The 21,411-nt window shown below is 38.7% G+C and overlaps 1 protein-coding gene across 1 annotated transcript in view; it reads left to right on the forward strand.

Annotated features, from left to right (window-relative positions):
* The window catches only part of TMEM26 (transmembrane protein 26), a 28,494-nt gene extending 10,547 nt beyond the window's left edge, over positions 1-17,947 (forward strand). Inside the window, exons 2-6 of the mRNA XM_053450311.1 lie at positions 2,518-2,593; positions 10,775-10,873; positions 11,131-11,345; positions 12,583-12,659; positions 17,224-17,947. Coding sequence (XP_053306286.1) covers positions 2,518-2,593; positions 10,775-10,873; positions 11,131-11,345; positions 12,583-12,659; positions 17,224-17,651 — 895 coding nt within the window. The 3' untranslated portion in view covers positions 17,652-17,947. The remainder of the gene's footprint in view (positions 1-2,517; positions 2,594-10,774; positions 10,874-11,130; positions 11,346-12,582; positions 12,660-17,223) is intronic.
* Positions 17,948-21,411: the final 3,464 nt, after the last annotated feature.

Consider the following 21,411-nt stretch of genomic DNA (forward strand, 5'->3'; position numbering starts at 1 on the left):
ATTGGTTTTAGCTTATTGGTTCTTCATTCTGATTCATGAGTGAGTGATTTATATTGCGTGTTTCAATGCCACATGGGAACCTGTATCAAGCCCTACACACTGGGGCATTGATTACTCATCAGACAGGAACATTTTTAATGAGAGAGAGAGAGAGAGAGAGAAAGAGAAAGAGAAACAGGAAAAGAAATACTGTTACACTTCCCTTACGAAAAATTACTGCAGTTTTTCTGAAGTAATACTGCAGTTTTTTGGACATGAAAAAACTGCAATACTGCACTTTTACTGCACATTTACTGCATTTGTACTTCACTGTACTGCAGTTTTACTGCACATTTACTGCACTTTTTTATTGCAAAGGTACAGTTGTACTTCAATGTACTGCAGCTTTATTGAATTTGTACTTCCGTACAAAAATAACTGCAGTACAACTGCAGTACAGTGAAGTACAAATGCAGTAAAACTGCAGTAAATGTGCAGTAATACTGCAGTAAAAGTGCAGTATTGCAGTTTTTTCATGTCCAAAAAACTGCAGTATTACTTCACAAAAAGCTGCAGTAATTTTTTCGTAAGGGCCCCCCCCTATGGTCTACTAACATGTAGTCTAACATTAGTCTAACATGTAATCTAACATGTAGACTAACATTAGTCTACTAACTAATAAGTCAGCCCCCCCCCCTCCAGCTACAGACATTTTCCCCTGGCCAAACCTTGGAACTGATTTCGACCAGTAATAGTGAAGGTTGGGACCCAATTGTATTGTTAATCCCTTTACTGACCCCGTTGTCTCTAGGAGGCAGATTAGGGGGTAGTTGTGTACCTATTGTATCACAATATCTTGATTTATGTTAAGGTGTGATTTGCTGGCTATATCCAGCCATGTGCTTATACCCTCGGCTAGTGACTGGGAAACCGGGGAAAGAATGTGTTGTGCCAGGCTAAGGGAGCACAAGTCAGCGGAGGTAGTCGGTCAGACTATCCAGCTCTGTGACAGGTTGTATGCAGGAAAGTACACACAGTTTCTTTGTAAATACTGTGGAGCTAATACCAACATACAAAAAGATGGAATATTACATACGGTTTACTTCAAAGTAAATAAAGAATAGACCTCTAAGGTCCCAAAAACGTATGTAACTTTACCTCTTTTCGCATGTTGATCTTATAAAAGTTAAGCCTTGAACTGAGGTCTTCTTTGAAGTACTAGGGTATTTTATACAACCAGGCCCATGCTGACAAATAGCACCTTTCACTCTTAGTCTGGCTACATATGTACTCTGTAAAGTGCGTCTGTCTATCAGGTGGCCTCACAAACAGGCAGGAAACCTCTAGCAGACAGATGAGTCATGGGTCAGTGGGTCATAAAAACTAAGCAGACGAGCAAGCACTAAATATTAGAAGTTAGAAGAAGGCAGAAATACAACACCGCTCTTATATAATTTTGTCAAGAACCCCCTTAGAAGAAAATCTGCCTAATTAGTCATTTAATAGGTGGTAGATATATTTAACAGGGATAAAGATGTGCTAGTTGGCCAACAGGTAGGTCTCCAGGGGTTGCTGAACCACTGGTATGCACAGTGTTGCTAATTCCAGTGAGTCTGAATGTCCCCAGACCAAGTTGTACAAGTAATGATTTCGATTCCACGCTAAGGTGCAAAATATGTCAAGTGTATATCTCCCGCTCTGCTTCATTAAGCCTATGGCACTTCAATAAATATACTTCTCACCAAGATTGTATTACAGTGATTCATTGATTTGGTTTGATTGATTTTGTTCGCTGCCATGTGCACTTCTCGGCCAATGTTGGCGGTGATATCCTGGTACCTGTATTGTATTTCCTCCCTCAGAGTTTTGTTTCTCAGGTAAAGACAGCCAATACAAGGAATGCTGATTTTTTATTCCCTTGGCAAAGGTGTTTTTCTCTGAAATGTCAAGTAAAGACCATTTTATTAGCACTTGCACTTGTATATTTATTGTTGTGTTTATGTGGTATCTTTGTATACTATTTATATATTTTTTTACAATATATTTTGCGTGCAATACTGGTTGCTGACCTTTCTTTATACTTTGAGTTATTGATTGGGTTGAATTGTAGGCAAGCAACCTGATTCTATTGGGTTTTTGTCTTCTCATTGTTGTGACTTACTTTATTGAACTGAAAAAAATATTATAAAATATTGTTTTATAGCCTCGTATCTTTATTAACATTCAAGATGAGAGATGACATATGCACTTTTAAAGCCGTTAAAATGCTTGTGATTATTTTTCTTTTATGTTTTTTTTTGTAATTCATGTGTAACGTGATTTTGTAAGGCATTTATATTAAAAATGGCAAACCATAAGCATAAAAGGCAAAAATGATATCAGTTTAATAATCCATGCTTCAAGCTTAAAAGTAAATTAATAAATAGAATTTATTTAAAAAACAATAGATTTTTTTTCCATGATCTAGCTAAATAGTCAGTGCATCACTTATTTTTGATAACCAGTAGAATTTTATAAAAATATCATTTTTCTCTGCAGGTTTTCACCAGCAATCTTCTGCTACTTGATTAGCATAGTACCTTCTCTCTGGCTCCTTGAAATGAACCACTCCGAGGTAATGTACACAGCCTCAGATATGATACAAATACTGTTCAAGTGTATATATGCGTTCCTGGAAACTTCCCAGGGCTTGCTGCTTGTAGTTTCCCCTCTCCTTAGAGGGGGTAGCTGTGACCAGTTGTGGTTCCAGCCCTAGTGGGAAGTGGTTGGAAAGTAGAATATATACCGTATTGGCTCGAATATAGGCCGCACTTTTTTCCCCCACTTTAAGTTTTTAAAGTGGGGGTGCGGCCTATATTCGGGGTCTAGCGCCCGACGCCCGGGACATGCAGTCCCGGGCGCCGGGCAGGCAGCGGGGTTAAGATACAGATCCCCCGCAGCGGTGCAGGGGACCTGCATCCTTCTCCCCGATACGCTCAGACAGCCTCCCCTGCCAGCACTTCCCACGGGGGGGGGGGTGCCGGCACGGGAGGTTATCTAAGCGTTTTACCTCTGCCCACCCCCGACTTACCGGAGCAGACTCCCGGGTGTCTTGCGGGGCCGGCGGGAGACATTTACGCAATACGCAAATGCAACTTCCGGTAACGGTACCGGAAGTTGCATACGCGTATTGCGTAGATGTCCCTCGCCGGCCCTGAAGACACCCGGGAGTCTGCTCCGGTAAGTCGAGGAGGGGGGGGCAGAGGAGGACAGCGGCAGCGGATCTCGGGGAGGGAGGGCAGCGGATCGCGGGGAGGGAGGGCAGCGGATCGCGGGGAGGGAGGGCAGCGGATCGCGGGGAGGGAGGGCAGCGGATCGCGGGGAGGGAGGGCAGCGGATCGCGGGGAGGGAGGGCAGCGGCAGCGTATCGCGGGGAGGGAGGACAGCGGCAGCGTATCTCGGGGAGGGAGGACAGCGGCAGCGTATCTCGGGGGGGAGGACAGTGGTAGCATGTTTTTTTTGGTGCTTTTTTAAAGAAAAAAAACTTTTTCTTTAAAAAAGCACCAAACTTTTAGGGTGCGGCCTATATACGGGGGCGGCCTATATCCGAGCCAATACGGTATATGCATGTGGTTGTTTGTTAAGAGGTACTCTGCTGGAAAGGCAATCATTACATCTGTCTGATAACGAAGACAAATACAAGTAAGATTGGGGGACTATATAAACATATATAGATGCTTTGTTAACATTTTGTAAAATTAATTTTACAGATACTTTTGAGACCAGTTTAACCCCTTCGTGACAAAGGCTGATTTTACTGTTTGTTCCCCTGGTGACAATGGCCTTTTTAACATTTCTGCGCTGCTCGCGTTTAGCTGTAATTTTCTTCTTTCCCGTTTACTGAACCCACACACATTAGATATTGTTTTTTTCAGGACAAGAAGGGCTTTCTTTAGATGACATTGTTTTGATTGTATCATATTATTTACTATTAAAAAAATTATAAAATATGGTGAAAAATTTAGAAAAAAATGACTGTTTCTAACTTTTAGTTGAAAAATCTTTTACTCATCTATAAAAGGTAATGAAAAAACCTGCTAAATAGATTCTACTATTTGTCCTGAGTTTAGAAATACCCAATGTTTTTATGTTTTTTTGCTTTTTTCTACCCATTATGGGGCAATAAGTACAGGTAGCGTTTTGCTATTTCAAAGCCATTTTTTCCAAATCTGGTAATTCTTCCCCCCTTGTGCCATTTCGGGTATCTTTGAACCCGGCCAATGCAATTTACCCCATCAAGTCATATATTTTTGAAAACTAGACAGCCCAGGGTATTCCAAATGCTAGTATTTTAACTCTTTCCATGCACCATATCTACCACCAGTCTTTGTCAAACTTTGTGGTAGTCATTTTTTTGCATTTGGTTTTCCACACACATTTTACTTCAGGTATGAATTAAAAAGTTCTCGTATATGTCACTATCATAAAACACCCCAATATGTGTTCAGCAACATCTCCTGAGTACAGCGATACCTCACATGAATGATTTTGCCTGGCTGTTTGGGGGCAAAAGGGCCACATTTGGGGCATGCACATTTTTCAATGTTGAACTTTGGCATTTGGGGATCCACTGCCCATGCCCTATTTGGTACATCTTTGAGCTGGGCCATTTCAGTGTGCCCAATAAACCCATATATTTTTGAAAACTAGACACCCCAGGGTATTTCAAATGCTAGTATTTTAACTCTTTCCATGCACCATATCTACCACCAGTCTTTGTCAAACTTTGTGGTAGTCATTTTTTTGCATTTGGTTTTCCACACACATTTTACTTCAGGTATGAATTAAAAAGTTCTGGTATATGTCACTATCATAAAACACCCCAATATGTGTTCAGCAACATCTCCTGAGTACATAGATACCTCACATGAATGATTTTGCCTGGCTGTTTGGGGGCAAAAGGGCCACATTTGGGACATGCGCATTTTTCAATGTTGAACTTTGGCATTTGGGATCCACTGCCCATGCCCTATTTGGTACATCTTTGAGCCGGGCCATTTCAGTGTGCCCAATAAACCCATATATTTTTCAAAACTAGACACCACCAGGTATTTTAAATGCTAGTATTTTAACTCTTTGCATGCACACATTTTACCACCAGCATTTTTTCAAAGTTTGCAGTAGTATTTTTGTGTGTGTATTTTTCCCACACACACCTAATTTATGCATGAATTTACAGCTCCTGGTATATGCCGCTGTCACACGACACCCCATAATGTGTTCAGCAACATCTCCTGAGTGCAGTGATACCCCACATGCATGGGTGTGTCATTTTTTGGGGGAACTAAAAGGCCACATTTGGTACGTGTGCATTTTTCTAATTTGAAATTAGATGTGTGGCCATCCTTACCCCTGTGTTAATTGGGACGTTGTTGAACCTGGCCCATTCAATTTACCCCATCAAATCATACCTTTTTTAAAAGTAGACACCCCACGGGCATTTAATATGCCAGTATTTTAACTCTTTCCATGCGAGAATTGTTTTAAGCTAATATGCAAATTTTAGGACCTGCTCACAAACATATATTTTTTATATATATATATATATATATATATTATTATTTTTTTGTCTTTTTTTACATTTTTTTAACATTTTTTTTCAACTTGGAGGTTCCCCTGATAGTGACATCAGTGGGAAATGATTTTTACATTTTACTAGTTTTTTACTATTTTTTTTCTAATTATTATCAATTTTATTTTATTTTTTAATTTATTTTTACTAATCACACTGTGATTAGAAAGCTGGGCTCCATTGACTTGCATGGTGAATGCAGTACTTGTATTCAACCTGCAAGTGGAGCCAAAGTTCACTAGATGGTCTGGACCATCTAGCGAACTTTGAAAATTTGTTTGTTCCTGTTAAAGGACGGCGGCCATCTTACTTGATGGCGAAGATCACCGGCAGCTGCGGCTGTGACCGCTCTCCGGAGCGGTCACAGCCCATCAAAAGGTAAGTGTTTGGTGTCGCTGGATGCCTCCTGATCGAGGCATTCCAGCGACACCATCTAAGTTTAGGAGGCGATCGTCGATCGCCTCCTAAACGCTTTTAAAACGGGCGTCCGCCGCCATACAAAGTATGGCGGTTGTTGACGCCACGTGGAGGGGCCAGAGATGACCCCTTCGTGCCGATCGCGGCGTTGCTGAATGCCTCGAGGTCGAGGCATTCAGCAAAGTTTTTTGGGTGCAGAAAGCGAAAGTAGATCGCTTTCTGCACCCGTTTAAAGACGTGCCGGTCCTGGCACGTCAATTGTCGTAAAGCACATGCTTTTACGTGCCGTGCCAGGACCGGCAATTGTCATCAAGGGGTTAAACAAGGCAGAGGGCTCCCTGTTGGGGGCTAATACCATATTTGCTCGATTATAAGACAAGGTTTTTTCCAGAGCAAATCGGGGTCGTCTTATAATCGTACCTCAAATAGTTAAAATGCATTTCATGGGGCACAGTGGCATATAGGGGGTATAAGGCATTTCTGGGGCAGAGTGACAAGCCTGGGGGCAGATGTGCATAACGGGGGGGGGGCAGGTTGGAAAAAAAGGAAATAAAAACAAAATATTTTTCTCAATCATAGCTTTTATTTTAAAAAAAATAGTTCACTTAGTTTACATGAATTAACATTTACTGGTAAAACTTTTTTCCTATAGGGTCGTCTTATATTCAGGCTTTTTCTTTTTTTCATAAATTAATATTCAGATTTTGGGGGTTCGTCTTATAATCAGGGTCAACATAATCGAGCAAATACGGTAATAGCTTTTTACACATCCCCTAATGTGTTGTCTAGGAAAATACGGTATTTATGGAAGTAGAAGGAAAGTAGAAGGTAGGAAAACAAATGAGATTGAAATTAGGATCACCTTTTATACATTGACTTCTCCAGGTTACACCATGGATAAAGTGTCTATATGAGTTTTCCCATGTGTTGAATTTTTTCCATAAATGTTTCAACTGTATCTGATAAAACAGAACACTTAGTACTTTTACAAATAACAGGAGGACCATTGTGAGAAACCAAAAGTATCTCAGAATGGAATGTTAGCAAGTCTAAAAGTTAACATTTGTATGTTCAAAATGTAGCAACTATTAATGTGTGTGACTCACATCTATGCTATTTGCCAATGTGGACATTTTTCTGTAGTAAAACCTAAGAATTACTGCAATTGGTTGGGCTCTATACTTGTTGCATTTGGTTTGTCCTATTTTCCTTGTAATTCTACTTAGTTGAACAGTATTTGCATTGGTGTTGTTTCTCATATTAAAATAAGATAGGCGCCAAGGTCAAGTATTTCCGTTAATGATGTTCTACATGAGATACCATGCCCTTGGTGATCCTTTTAATACCATTTAAATAATTGCCTTGGACTTAGTAGCCATTGCTACTTCATGAATTCCAATAATAATCATGCACAGAGCCTTCCCTCGCATGTGAGGGAAGGTGCTATGGGGCCCAGACAGCCTTTAATGGGCAGGGGAGTGTTGTATTTATAAGACATTTATTTTTTACCCCTTTGGGACCCTTAGGACATACTATTATAACCTATAAAACAGGACGTAATAGAACGTCATGCTGACTGATCCAACGGTAGAAGCACTGGTTACACTGGAACAATGTTGCATGCTGTAATCAGCAGCAGTAGGGATCAAAGTGTAAAGAGTTTATCCCCCTTTAAGAAAATCAAAAATAATGAACTAATTAAAGTTAGCTAAAAACATAAAAACAAATACATAAAATTAATACATCAACAGACTATAGTGATGTCACCATGGCATTATAAGGGATGCCATCCAGCTCTGAGATCCTTAGAGTCCTTAAAAAACAAATAATACTAATAATAACAACATTAATAATAACAATAATAATTACAAAATATATATTAAAAATATACATTAAGAATAACCTCTTTGCCTCCAATCCAAAGTTCATGTACTATATATAGTATAATGTATTATGCAAGTGAGCATGTAGGATATAATTCTACTCAGGGAATGTTGTTGGACATAAATAAAGGGTATTTTTTTGAAAATAATTTTGCATATTATTCATACTAAATGAAAGACTAAAAGTGTGTGGGTGCACTCAACATGGAAAAGGGGAATCATAGTTGAGCAATGATATGGTAAAAATTGCAAAAAAGCTTCAGTCACTAATGGTAGTAAAATCCCTGATTGTAAAGGAGTTAAATACCCCTATCTTATTCAGAAAGCTGAAGTCACTGTGTAATCTGTTCACTTTGCTCCATATACTGTAGAGTTTCAAAACTGAGTTACTGAAAAAGGAGTTGAAAACCGAGTACAACATGTGCTGCTTAATGTTTACTGCTAATATAGTTTCTTTGTGTCTGGCTCTGATTTTAAGAGACTATGAATTTCAGTTCTGAGAGGCCTCTGGTACATGTTCTTCAAACATTTGCTTAAATGGTTATGCTATCTAAGCCTGTGTTATACATGTGCCTGTTTCCTGGATTCATTCATAATACCGTTTCGTAATTTATCAGCTTGATGATGAGACTTGACTGCGTAAACTGGTAGTGGTGAGTTTGCTGTTATGGTTTTTATTTGGTCGGAAATCAGACTCCAAATGAAAAATGTATGTTTTCAAGTTTGGCCTTAAATGAGTCATGATGAATTTAATCTGGTTTATTTCATATCAGCATAGTGGGATTATATGGTGACTGTTGAAATAATGCTGTATGTTTCCATCAGAGTGCCTCATAGCTGGTGGTATGTATCACCGGCCTCTTAAGTAGCCAAGAACATGAGTAGTTGAATACAACAAATGTTCATGCATTTATTTATTACATAGTGACTATATTACTGAGCTTCATATATAATCTTGTCAATTGGATCTTATTTCAATATTTTTTGCAGCCATTATTTTTAAATAATTTGATAAAATTATGATGTGCATGATGCCCCTTCTAGTTTACAACTCCTTAAATTATATGTTCGGTCAATTGAAAATCATAACATTTGTATTTCCTGACTCATACACAGACAACCACCCTGAGCAACTTGGCCTGGGAGAAATTGGGGATTTTAGTCCCTCTACTGTATGTTCTTAGCTCAGTTAGTCTCACCTTCTTCTCCATATATTATGAAGGGCCAATAACATGGGAACTAGGATGGCTCTGTATAATGCACAATTAAATCAGTAAAGTGACTGATTTATCCTTTGAATGTCTTGTGCAGGACCATCTTAGCCTTTCCTACTGGAGACACTCCTCAGGTTTAGTCCTTAATAACGCGCAATGTAGTTGGTGAGTTGCAATCACACCTTACCTGCATACTCTCTCATTAGTGAATAAACCACCAATAGTTCACAACTGGATCTATTCACCAAAGAGGAAGTTTTAGGGAGAGTTGACCAATTTTCTGATATACACATTATGAGGGACCAAGTGATCTTCTCCCGCAAGAATAGCTGAGCTGGCCCTGAATAATGAGGGTAATGCGGTGGATTTCTTAAATCTCTTGAGTTAACTGAGCATTATACAGGGATATCCAGGGCCGGCCGAAGACTTAACGCCGCCTGGGGCGAAGTTTAAAACGCATTTTAAACTTCGCCGACGCCATAATCTACGATCCCCCCCCCCCGGTACTTACCGTTAAACAGTCCTGCGGCGAGTCTCCCTGCCACGGTGCCGGCTTGTAATGCTGAGCGCCGGAAATTGACGTCACTTCCGGCGCTCTGCATTACAAGCCGGCACCGGGACCGAACAGGGAGACTCGTCGCAGAGGAGAGAGAGAGAGGGGCGCCGAGCAGGTAAGCGAAAACCACTCGGTGCCCCTCTCTCTCTCCTCCGCTTAAAAAAAAAAACAAAAAAAAAACGCTTGGGGCGGTCCCCTTCTAAAGTGCCGCCAGTCTGCCCCATTATAGGGCCGGCCCTGGGGATATCTCAACCACTTATTGATGTAGAGGCTTACTGGGGTTAACTCTAAATACGGTATAGTGATATCAGGAGTTATAAATGTTCAACTTCTGTGTAAACTCCCTTATTAGTAATCTACACTTTTGTGGGGGTCGCTAGAACAACACGTAGACTGAATGACACTCGCCGCTATATGCAGTTTTTCTTGTGCTGCTGTATAATTGGAATACTCTGCTCCCTCGTTCCTCTTTTTCTTAAACTTGGCATTTAAACATAATTTGAAGGAATATTGTCTGTGAAGCATGATTACAAACACAATTAGAAAACATCTGGACGTGTGCAGATGGTTAATGCCTGGGAACAGAAGATTTTTATGATACTGTGATAAAGTCTTTGAACATCTACATAAAATGCACAGGAATTTCTATAAAAAATAAAATAAGTCAACTACTAAAAATGAGTACATAAAAGGGACGTAAAATAATATTACATTTATAGCACCATTGCAAGTCTATAAAATATTTTCTCCCTAATCGTAGAACCTAATCCTGAAATGTTATTTTTTGACTGCAGGAAATGTCTCATTTGTCCCTGCTACCCAATTTTTAATGCCTTTTCTCTTATATTACATATATATTGAATTAAATAGCCTCTCCTTGATTTATTGAAATATGAGTACTTCTCTAAAAATACAGTTTATTTTTCCTTATGTATTTTGTACATGGGTGGCAGTTTTAATTTTTTGTTTTGGGTTTTAATAATGTGTATCTGCTTACAGAAAAAAACTGATGGGGGTGTTTCATGTGCGTCTATATAACAGCAAATTATATCCCCAAAATATTCTTCTTATCCTGGTTAACAGGTTGTATTATTTCTATGTATTTATTTTGCAGTCATGTCGTGAAAGTAATTCGTCTGAAAGTACACAGGGCATATTAAACTATACAGTTGCCAGTAATACTGGTGTCCTTCCTCCTGATGTCGTAAAAATGGTAAGCTATATAATACCTTTAAAACGCTAGCTTATATTTTCAGCATGTTATGGCGTGCATAATATTAAACATAAAGCAACTTTAAAAAATTCATTTTGTTGTAAAAAAATTTATTCAAGCTTTCATATTTTAATAGAAATAAGGAAATATTAAATAAAAAAACAATCTTAAATAAAAATAAACACTTGACTGTTGATTTGAATTTGCACGTGTGAATTGAACAAATAATTAAATGAATCTAATTTATTTTAATACAGGCGGTGAAAATAGTGAATAAATTGAGCAGCATATGTGAAAGTACTTGGACTCTAGCACTTCACCAGACTTTCCTGTTGCTTCTAATAATTGGAAAGTGGTTCCTCCCGATTGGAGTGGGAATTACCCGCGACCAGCTTTCTCAACTTCTTCTCATGTTTGTGGGAACTGCAGCGGACATTCTAGAATTCACTAGTGAAACTCTGGAGCATGTAAGGTAATGTCAAATCACCAGCGATAGCTGCTTTCCGTAAACACTAAGGAACTTCACTGTGAATGTAAGATAATGTCAGACTGCAAAATAAAATGAATACCAATAAAGTGGAAGGCAACATTGGAACTCAGTTAGTGGCAAATGTTTATGTAGAAAACCAACCAAGTGGAAAAAAATACCTAGAAGTATATTAACTGTAGCTGTGAAGAAAACCCATTTGAAAGCAGACGTGTAGAGGGAGGTTGCGTGTCATGCATTGGGGTCATGAGCAAAAACGACAACATGCAATTTTCCCAAGTTTTAATTAGACGTTTTACAGCTTTCAGTCTAAAGTGTCTTTGGTGCACACAACTTCCACAGGAAGCTGAGCTTGTGAGCGCTGGGTTATGACATCATATACTAGAGATAAGTCTCGGGGTGGGAAGTTGCCTTGGTCAAGCCTAAGACAGGCCCGCATAAATAAGTTGCGGAATTTGTCTACACATTGTCTACATTGATTGTCTACACGTTCAATGTTCTAAGTCTCCAGTAGTGAAATAGATGTGAGCACATCTTTAACTACTTTTTAAATAAAACACTTTTTATAATTTGCACTGGGTTTACCTATAAGATACTTATTCATTAGACCACATAAACGTTAAGATATTGTTCTCGAAAGTATTCTTGTTGATTTAAGTCTAGAAATTAAACAATGGGATCATGAACTTCATATGTTCTTATGTCTTCCTGTAATCGGGCTTTAATGTGAATGCTGCACTTTGAAGTTTCAAATAAATTACCCCAGCAGCCAAACGTCTTATGTCTACATCATTGCCCACTGAGATCCAGCCACTGTTTATATTTCAGAAAAATAAGCTATTTAAGGCCACACAATAAAATGTTATCTGACTATTGGAAAGAAGCCACTATAAAAATAATTCTTCTGCTTAACTAGACAAGTTATAAACAATATAATATATTATGGTAAAGGCTAATGTAATGTTTTGTAGACATTGTTTTTAAATAAAGTAAACAGACACTTATTACAACAGTCAAAATTCGGCAGATACTCCTTATAGCATAAGTAGTATAATAATTTGCGCATTGATGTATCCTAAAAAGATCATCAACATGAAAATATTTTTTCGGTTCAAGAAGGGTTACCATCTACTAGAAATGCATTGCTCGTTTGTGAAATATTAAAAAGAAATACGATACACCTTACCAACTCATCACCAAACTATTCCATTTACTTTTTCAGGAGTAACATGATTCTAGTTTACTCAATCCTAGCTGTATGGACCTGGAGCATGATACAGTTTCCTCTCGACCTTGCTGGTAAGTGCCAAGTACTAGTAAACTATCAATATTGCAATTTCAGCCACAGATTAAAGGAAAATAAACATGCGCAGGTTTAGATAGCAACATGCTACTGACGTTTACCGTATTTGATACAGACCATGCTAGAATATGATCCATTCTTTAGTATTTAAATACATTATTTAGACTTAGTAAAAACTATTATAGTTTTACTTTTTAAAAAATATATTAAAGAAGTAAAATTTGTTTTTTTTTCTCAACTTTCCTAGATTTTTATAATATTGTGCACTAGTATAGCATACTTATTAATTAAACATATTCCTTTTCTTAAAATAACATGCGATTTTGCTGTATTTTCTTGTTGAAAACATTTCAACAGGGCTTCTTTATCCTGTCTGTCTTCACTGCTCAGCCTGCCCATCGCTGACATCACAGAAGGGGAGTTATCTTTAATGTCTTTAAGCTACCCCACTGCCTCACATCAGTTACACATCACTCTCATCACATCTATTACACACCTTTCTCCAGGGCCGGCCCTACAATGGAGCCGAGTGGGGCAATTGCCCCATGCCGCACTTTTGAAGGGGCGCCCCTCTCTCTCCTCTGCGAGCCCTCTAACTCGGTCTCGGTGCCGGCATGTAATGCTGAGCGCCGGAAGTGACGTCAATTTCCAGCGCTCAGCATTACAAGCCGGCACCGTGGCAGAGCAGGGAGACTCGCCGCAGGACTGTCTAAAGGTAAGTACAAAGCGCGCGGGGGGGTAGATAATGGCGTTGGCGAAGTTTAAAATGAAGCCCCCCGCTCCGGCGTCGGCGGTGGGGGGGCATTTTAAACTTCGCCCCAGGCGGCATTAAGTCTTGGGCCGGCCCTGCCTTACTCAATCACGCTCACTCCCTATCACTGCAAATCAGTGTGTATTATGAGTATGAAATGGCTGGTGGAAGTGGCTGTAGGCGGTCAGGCTGCTGTGACGTAATACATAGGAGAGGGCTTTGGAGGAATCACTGTTAACATATTATATTTCATAATATTACCATTCCACCCATCTAGTCTGCCCATATTTCCTGATGTAAAGACGTTAGGCAGTCCTTGGTCTCATCTTAGATAGCCTTATGCCTATCTTGTGTATGTTTATTATCATTGGAGGTCTTTGCTCTCATCTATCCCACCTTGTGATGCTTTTATGTGTTGTTATTGCTATTTCAGATATACCACCAAGAATTCTAAAGTTATGTCAGTTTTGGGCAGTATTTTAGAGCCTTTTAACCACACATTTGTTGTTGTTTCAGATTCTACCATATAGCAGATAGAATACTGTCATTGAAATATATCTCCATTTTATTGCTGTTAGATGTTTGATGCACTCTATAATCAGATGTTTGATGCACTCTATAAAACAATTTGGTAAACTTTGGCCTCTTTTCCTTTCACAGCACTTATGTTACTTACACTGCACTTAGTTTCTTACTTATTCAGAATTCTAATTTGTTGTCACGCACAGCGTAAGGTAGAACCTGTAATCAGGTAGAACAGCGTGTGCAAGTCCCAAAGACAGAACACCAGAGTCCAGTATAGAATAGCCAATGAGCAAGCCAGGGTCAGGAAGCCAGAAGTCAGGATCGTTGCAGGGTAAGCCGAGGTCAGGAAGCCAGAAGTCAGGATCGTTGCAGGGTAAGCCGAGGTCAGGAAGCCAGAAGTCAGAATAGTCGTAATGTAAGCCGGAGTCAGATGCCAGGAATCAATAACAGGAACGCGTACTGGGATGACACTATACAAGATAGGTACAACCATCAGAAGGCAAGGTGAATGGTTTCTGAGGCTCTTAAATAGAAAGAGGAAGTGCAGACTTCAATTAGCATTCTCCCGCCATAAATTCAAAATGCCGTTACGTCACTTCCGGTCCGCGGCCATCTTGGGGTTGGCGAGACCTCAAATTACTAAAAGGACCGGTAGTACCGGCTGGCGCCACTAGGTGGCGTGCGGAAGAGCACGTACGCGCGGCAGGACCAGACCAGGATTCAGAAGGCGGCGGCTGCCGTGTGGAGTTGCGGGGTCTTCCCCGTCCTCGCGGCGGCAGAAGCTGTCTTGCGGAGGAGGGGGGTCTTCTTCTCCTCCGCGGCGGTTGAAGCTGCTGTGGTAGGGCGGGGGGTCTCCCCCTTCTCCTCGGCAGCTGTGGCTGTTGCGGTAAGGTGGGGGGTCTCCCCCTCCTCCGTGGCGGCTGAGGTTGCTGCGGCAAGGTGGGGGGTCTCCCCCTCTTCCGTGGCGGCTGATGCTGCTGCGGCAAGGTGGGGGGTCTCCCCCTCTTCCGTGGCGGCTGAAGATCCGCGGACCTGGAGGGACCGGCAGCCAGATACGTTACATTTGTTTCTTTGATTTCCACTTTCCTTTAGCCCTATACACCCACATAATATATATTTAGCAGGTGATGCTTATATAGTAATTAAGGGCTAATCAATGCTGTTTGTTTTAATTTTCCCATCTCACAAGAGGGGTTTGTTTATGAATCATAAGTACATGACCCCTGTTTTTAAGTATGTTTTTTTCTTGCTTAATGATTTTAAGAATGCCCTAGATATACACATGTTGGACTGTGTGTTTTTGTTTCATTATGTTTATATTTTTGTTGGCATTTCAAAGTATATTAACTTTGGTTAATAATACTTTTAGTTTTTTTCAGTGTTTTGTTTTCTCACTTCTACTTTTGCTGTTTTTCTTCTTTGAAGGTGAAGAAGGTTAAACATAAAAACATAGAATTTGACAGCCCTTCTAGTCTCCCTCTTTTTTTACTGTTTGAAGGACTTTAATCGGCAACTTTAGGATAACTTTATGCCTATCCCAAGCATGGTTAAATTCCCTCACTGTATTAGCCTCTATCACTTATACAGTGAAAGACTGTTCCACTTATCAACTAGACTTGTGGATTCTGTTTCGTACAAATTAGAATTTTTATGAAATTTGGCAATTTATATGAAACCCTGAAAATTATGAGGGCTCACAATGAAACAAATGAAAACGAAGTTAAGAGCTCAAAATTTTTGTTTGAATTTCATTGCTGCTTTCACTCTCTCACATGTTCACCCACTCACTCATTCATCCCCTCTCATTCACTCTCTCATGGTGTGTTCTCCGTATACCGCTTCGTGTCTCCATGTAGTGCAGTTCTGCTTCTTATGTGGCATCTTCGTGGTCTTCTGGCTTTTGTCTTACATAGTAACATAGTAATTTAGGTTGACAAAAAAACTTAAGTCCATCAAGTTGAACCCTTCTACCTATCCTTAATGCTTTTGGTTCAAAAGAAGGCAAAAAATTAATTTTCCCACTTAGAGGGTAAAAAGAACTAGAGTGGTTGAAACATGTCTGTCCCTGGGGTGAAATGAAAATCATCAAGCTTGTCTGCCAACTGACAGTGTGCTGGGTGCATTACGTGTTCCTGGTTTTTAAGGCTGACCCCATAGTGTTGCTTGTATCCCTCGCATAGTATCTCTCGCATGTAAAATAGTTTTTAACCCCATCCAGTTCCAGGGGTTTTTATAACCTAAGCACCAAATGTTTTTGTTTCACCTTTTCCATGAACCCGTGCAAATTATACATGATTTTGTTTGGGAAAAGCAAGGCCTTCTTTTAAAACCATACAAATACAAAAAATTTAACTTATTAGTGAAAATAAATTTTAACATTTTTTCTTGCTTAAAGTTTCTTCTATAGCTGAATAATTACCCAATTTATGTTCAGCAACGTTTCCTGATTATGGTCATACCTCACATACAATTTCTTTTTTTTTTATGTTCAAGAGGGCCACATCCATTCTTTACAAATTACCCCATATTGTATATTTTTATATTATTGGCCTAATAGGTTTGGGGTAGTAATTTATTTTATTCATATGTCTTTTTTCCCTTAATTTTTGTATTTATTTAGTTTTGTTTTCTTCATCTTTTGGAAGGAGTAGAAACATTTTTTTCCCCTCTCCTCCTCCTGATCTGTAAGTGCTCAGCAAATAGGGCACTTAGCCCTGCTTTGCCAGTTGCAATATATGTGATCAACCAGCAGAGGGAGCAATGAGCGAGCCCAGCAGGGTCTAGAAAGATGCTGGTCAGGCTCTCCTGCCCTCAAGTGAGTTTCCAGTGGGTGTCAGCAGTGCCATCTATTGGCCCGCAGAATGCCCGGTTTTAATTTAAATAATGATGATCCATTACAGAACAGTCTGATCCTCAAAATTAAATTTTTATTTTTAGTGTATCTTTGCCTCCATTTCACATGTACTTCTTTGCATTTTAGTGTATGTAAACCAGACACATACAATCTTTACAAAATTAGGCTTCTGTCTCCTATTCTCCCTCTTCTGGCTGTGTCTGCTGAATCCGGAATCTATTAGTATGTAAACACATGCTTGGTAGTTACCTACTGAAGTCAACAACGCAGCAGCCATTCATGTGTGCTAGCAAAACACTAGAGTAAAAGTATACAAGTGATTGGTTGCTTCTAATTGTATTGATTTATTTTTACATAAATTATTACATCTTCTGTTGTTTTAACTGTTGTTTTTTTTATCTGTTTTTATTATTTTCTCCTTTCTCTATAGTGCAAAATATTGGATGTCAGCCAACAAAGTCGTCCAAGAGACCTGTGTGTTTATTGCTCCACAGATACAGTGCTGACCTTTGGAATATAGGAATAAGCCTGTTGATTCAAGATGGCCCGTTTTTTATATGTAGACTGATTCTTATGGCCCATTTTGATGTCATCAACCAAATGCTGGTGTTTTTCACAGCAAAGAATATTTTAGTGGTGTTATTACAACTTTACCGACTAGTAGTATTGTTAATAGACTTTTATAACTCTTTGGGGAGTCAGGAAGATAAGACAAATGGAGCACAGGGTTATTGCGCATGTGGACCCACAGATGAAGACCAAAACCAAGCGGTTAGTGATGGTGAAAGTGAAACAAAGAGTACGGAAGATAACAGCCCAGTCATTCCACTACAGGATACTCACATAGAAGACCTATGAACAATGTTTTCTTGAGTACTTCATTTGTATGTCTATTGTTTTCTCTGTTTAATTTTATAAAAGTAAGGATGACCTAGAGGGAGGGAAGCACAAAACTGTTGCGAGTGCATTATGGGTTCAAAGCCTAAAACCTAAGATGTTTTCAGACAGCTGAATGTTAGTCATTTGTAAATATACTAGCTTTGTCATGTGTAAGCGGGGAACGTCACCTAAATATCGCCAACACTAAACAATTCTACTGCAAACAGCACTACATTTAATGTTCAAAGAAAAATATTAATTTTTCTATGGGACTTTCCCATCACTTTTTATTGAAACTGTCATCCTTTTCATCTTTTTTGCGATCTTTTATATTTGTCACTACAAAGTTACCGTTATAGTCTATAGTTTTATTTTGAAAACAGTGTAACAGTGTAACAGTGTTAGAGATGTCAGAGCAATGGAGTATTTTATCTCCGCAAAAAAATCATTTCTTTTTGCTTCTTTTTGTAAACATAGCTTAATTATAATTACCTGACTATGATTCCCATATACTCTTCTCCTCTTGAGCTGCCTTGACATATAGTTTTCATCAAAGGAATGAAGTCAATCAATGATAGAATAATCATGTCATCACTGATGTTTCCACAGTTTTGGGGAAATGTGTGTGCAAGCTTTTGAATAATGTCATACATTTACATTTTGGATAGTTTGTGTTTTTAGGAGCAAAATGAACAACAAACATTTTTTGTACTTACAAAGAAAGGACTTGTTATGCTCATTCGCATATCCTCAGTTTTGGAGCCTAATCTGTAATCATGAAATAAATATGTATCTTGGTTTGTACTGTATACATTCAGAAGAAGAGTGTTATTGTATTCAATGAGAAACGTATTTAATATTATCACAGGGGTAATAATTTTTAGACCCTATGTTCTTTATTTAAATTCACTTGAAAATGTCATACTTAGAATAGTTTTTTTTACATTATTCAGACTATACTGGTGCTCTCCAGGTTGGCCCGAACCCATCGGGCCACAGTGATATAACGAACTGTGTGTTTTCACATCCATCTTATTTATGATTAATGTGCTCTTTAAATATACTTTAAAAATGCATGGTTTGTCCCTATTCTGAACAAAAAAAAATGGGGGCTTTACAGATGTGCTGTGTTCTCAATAATGGCACCATGACATAAAGGACTGGTATTTAATTATTCTCAGGACGCGTTTTTAATTATTTCAAGGGCTGGCCCTGCTTCTTATCAACTCAAAAGCTCCTATGCCATGGGCCCAGGGTCCATCCAAGTAAACAGAGGATGTGCCTTTATAACATCATATATCTGATAATACCTCCATATTTTAGCAACTATAACAGATGCAGTTTCTCTTTTGCACTTTATAGGCAAAACGTTGAAAGTGTGGTAAACCAATTAGACATTGCCCCTGTTACTAATTAACACATACATACTAACACACTTACAAGCAAACACACACACACACATACTGGCAAACAGACCAACACCACACTCTAACACAGACACACACTCTAACACAGACACACACTCTAACACAGACACACACACAAGCCATGTAATGTAACCATACATGAGCCCATGAGTGGACTGGCTGAATTTGGACTGAGCTTGGCCCAGTGCCTGGGAGGCAAGAGACCCCCATCCCCCAGGCCAGCAAAAATAATTTGTCGCAAAGTATGAGGCCTTTGTCTAGGTGCCAAGTACATTTTGATAAAGCAATGAGTGCAAAAAAAAGTACCTTTAATAAAATATATGACCATGTTGCATTTTCTGTTGAAGAGATTTCATTAAATACAACGTACAACTAAGACAGCTTAAACATTTAAGATGGGAGGTACAGAAAAAAAAAAAGAAAACTTGGCAGAATCTGTAATGCTTTTCGTAGGAAAGAATATGTTAGAATCAGCCAAGAAATAATTGTTCTTGGTCGTGTTATAGTTTTATCTTTAATGCTGTTTCTTTCTAAACATTCTGAAACAAAAGGAATGAGACTTGGCTTTATAAAATAATGTGTAACTAATTTATTCTTATTTTACATTTATTATGCATTTTTACAACGTTCTTACAGAACCCTTTTCACGCATTCAACAAAGTACCACTGTGTCTTATATAATATAACACTTTGTGTAGTGATAGGCTGGCAAGTTTTTTTCTGCAAGTTAACCCTTTTAAAGATAACAATCTGCCATGCTTGTTTTTGGAACAAATGTGTTATTTATTGAGATACAAATCCCTAAAGCTTGTTCTGAGTTGGAAAAACCACTAATGATCATGGAAAAACATAGATATCAAACTACAGCTCATGATGTTTTGTTTTTACTGGGATTATCTTTTCTCTGCGTAAAATAAACAGAAATAAAATGTGAAAATCATGCAATTTAATAAGACATCATTTTTAAAGCCTTTCTAAAACAGACGGAAATACTTAAACAATCTTTTTTAAATTATGTTATGCACCTTTGCAGTATTTAACAGTAAAGTGGTATTTTCTGTCTAACTGAATACAACTCTAATTGGTGTTTATTGCCTGTAAATAGAGTTTCTTGTGTTATTCGATGGTCTTGTATGCAAATTGGTTTATAATATAGTATCCTGCTGTTTAACCAAATGCTATACTTTTATAAATTGTATGTATTTATAATGCAAACATTTGTTTAGCGCATGCTTTTACAAAATACTAAGAGTTCATGTAAAAAAAATATTACAGAACGTTGCATGTTTTGTTAGATACTCACTCTATCAGTATATCACAACAGTACCATATTTATCGTCAACGCTGCCCTAGGGCCACTGCTAGGCCCGTGCCGTCGTCCATACTCCTGAGTGCTGGGATAGGACATCATATCCCGGTGCTCCAGTATTTCTAATGACATGTGAAGCCGGGCAGAAGAAAATTATGGAGGCTATGCCTTTTGGCAGCATGGAGTCTTAACTGAAATTGGAACTTTTATTGGGCCCACATGGAAATAGATGTAAAGTTACATAAGTTTTTGGACTTCAAGAGCCTCTTCTTGAGATGGAAAAATAGTTTAATCCATGTAACGGCTAGAAGATTTAGATTTGTTCTTCATGGTGCAAATATTGCTTTAAGAAATATACACCTACAAGTCTGGATCTATCACTGTGAAGCCCCTTGAAGCATATTAAAGCAACACTGCATAGGAATATATTTTCCGCTGTATTATGGGTACGTTATATAAGCCATAGATCGTGCCAAATTCAGCTGTTTAACATCTATAAAGACGTTACTCCACTTGATTCAAGGCAACACAAGGTGTTGATTTATAAAATACAGGGGAGCTTTATTCTTGTAGAGAAACTGGTTGACATATACAGGGAAAAAGTTGTTTTAAATGGAACCTTTTGGAATTTTTGTAAGGATTTGTAATATCTTCCACCAATCCTTAATAAAAATTCAACGCTTGCATGTGCAATGCTACAAAAACATTTACTTTAAAACTATGTGACTTCAGATTAATAGATACATTACTTTGCAGAGGAAATAAGACGTTGGACACTGTGTGGCAGAGAAGCCGGTAATGAAGCTAGTACATCAGAAAGAACTATTAAGGTTTTATTTATACCGCCTACAGGTAGGCAAGCCAAAAGAAATGAAGCTAAAGCCAGATATGAACCAGAATCCAGTACATGGCACTATATTCATGCCAATTCAAATGCCCCATAACAACTCCTGCTTACAATTCTTCTACTTTCATGAGGTAGGATCCATTGCTTTACTGTGCA

This window comes from Spea bombifrons, chromosome 11, assembly GCF_027358695.1.
Source record: "Spea bombifrons isolate aSpeBom1 chromosome 11, aSpeBom1.2.pri, whole genome shotgun sequence".
NCBI classification, from domain to species: Eukaryota; Metazoa; Chordata; class Amphibia; order Anura; family Pelobatidae; genus Spea; species Spea bombifrons.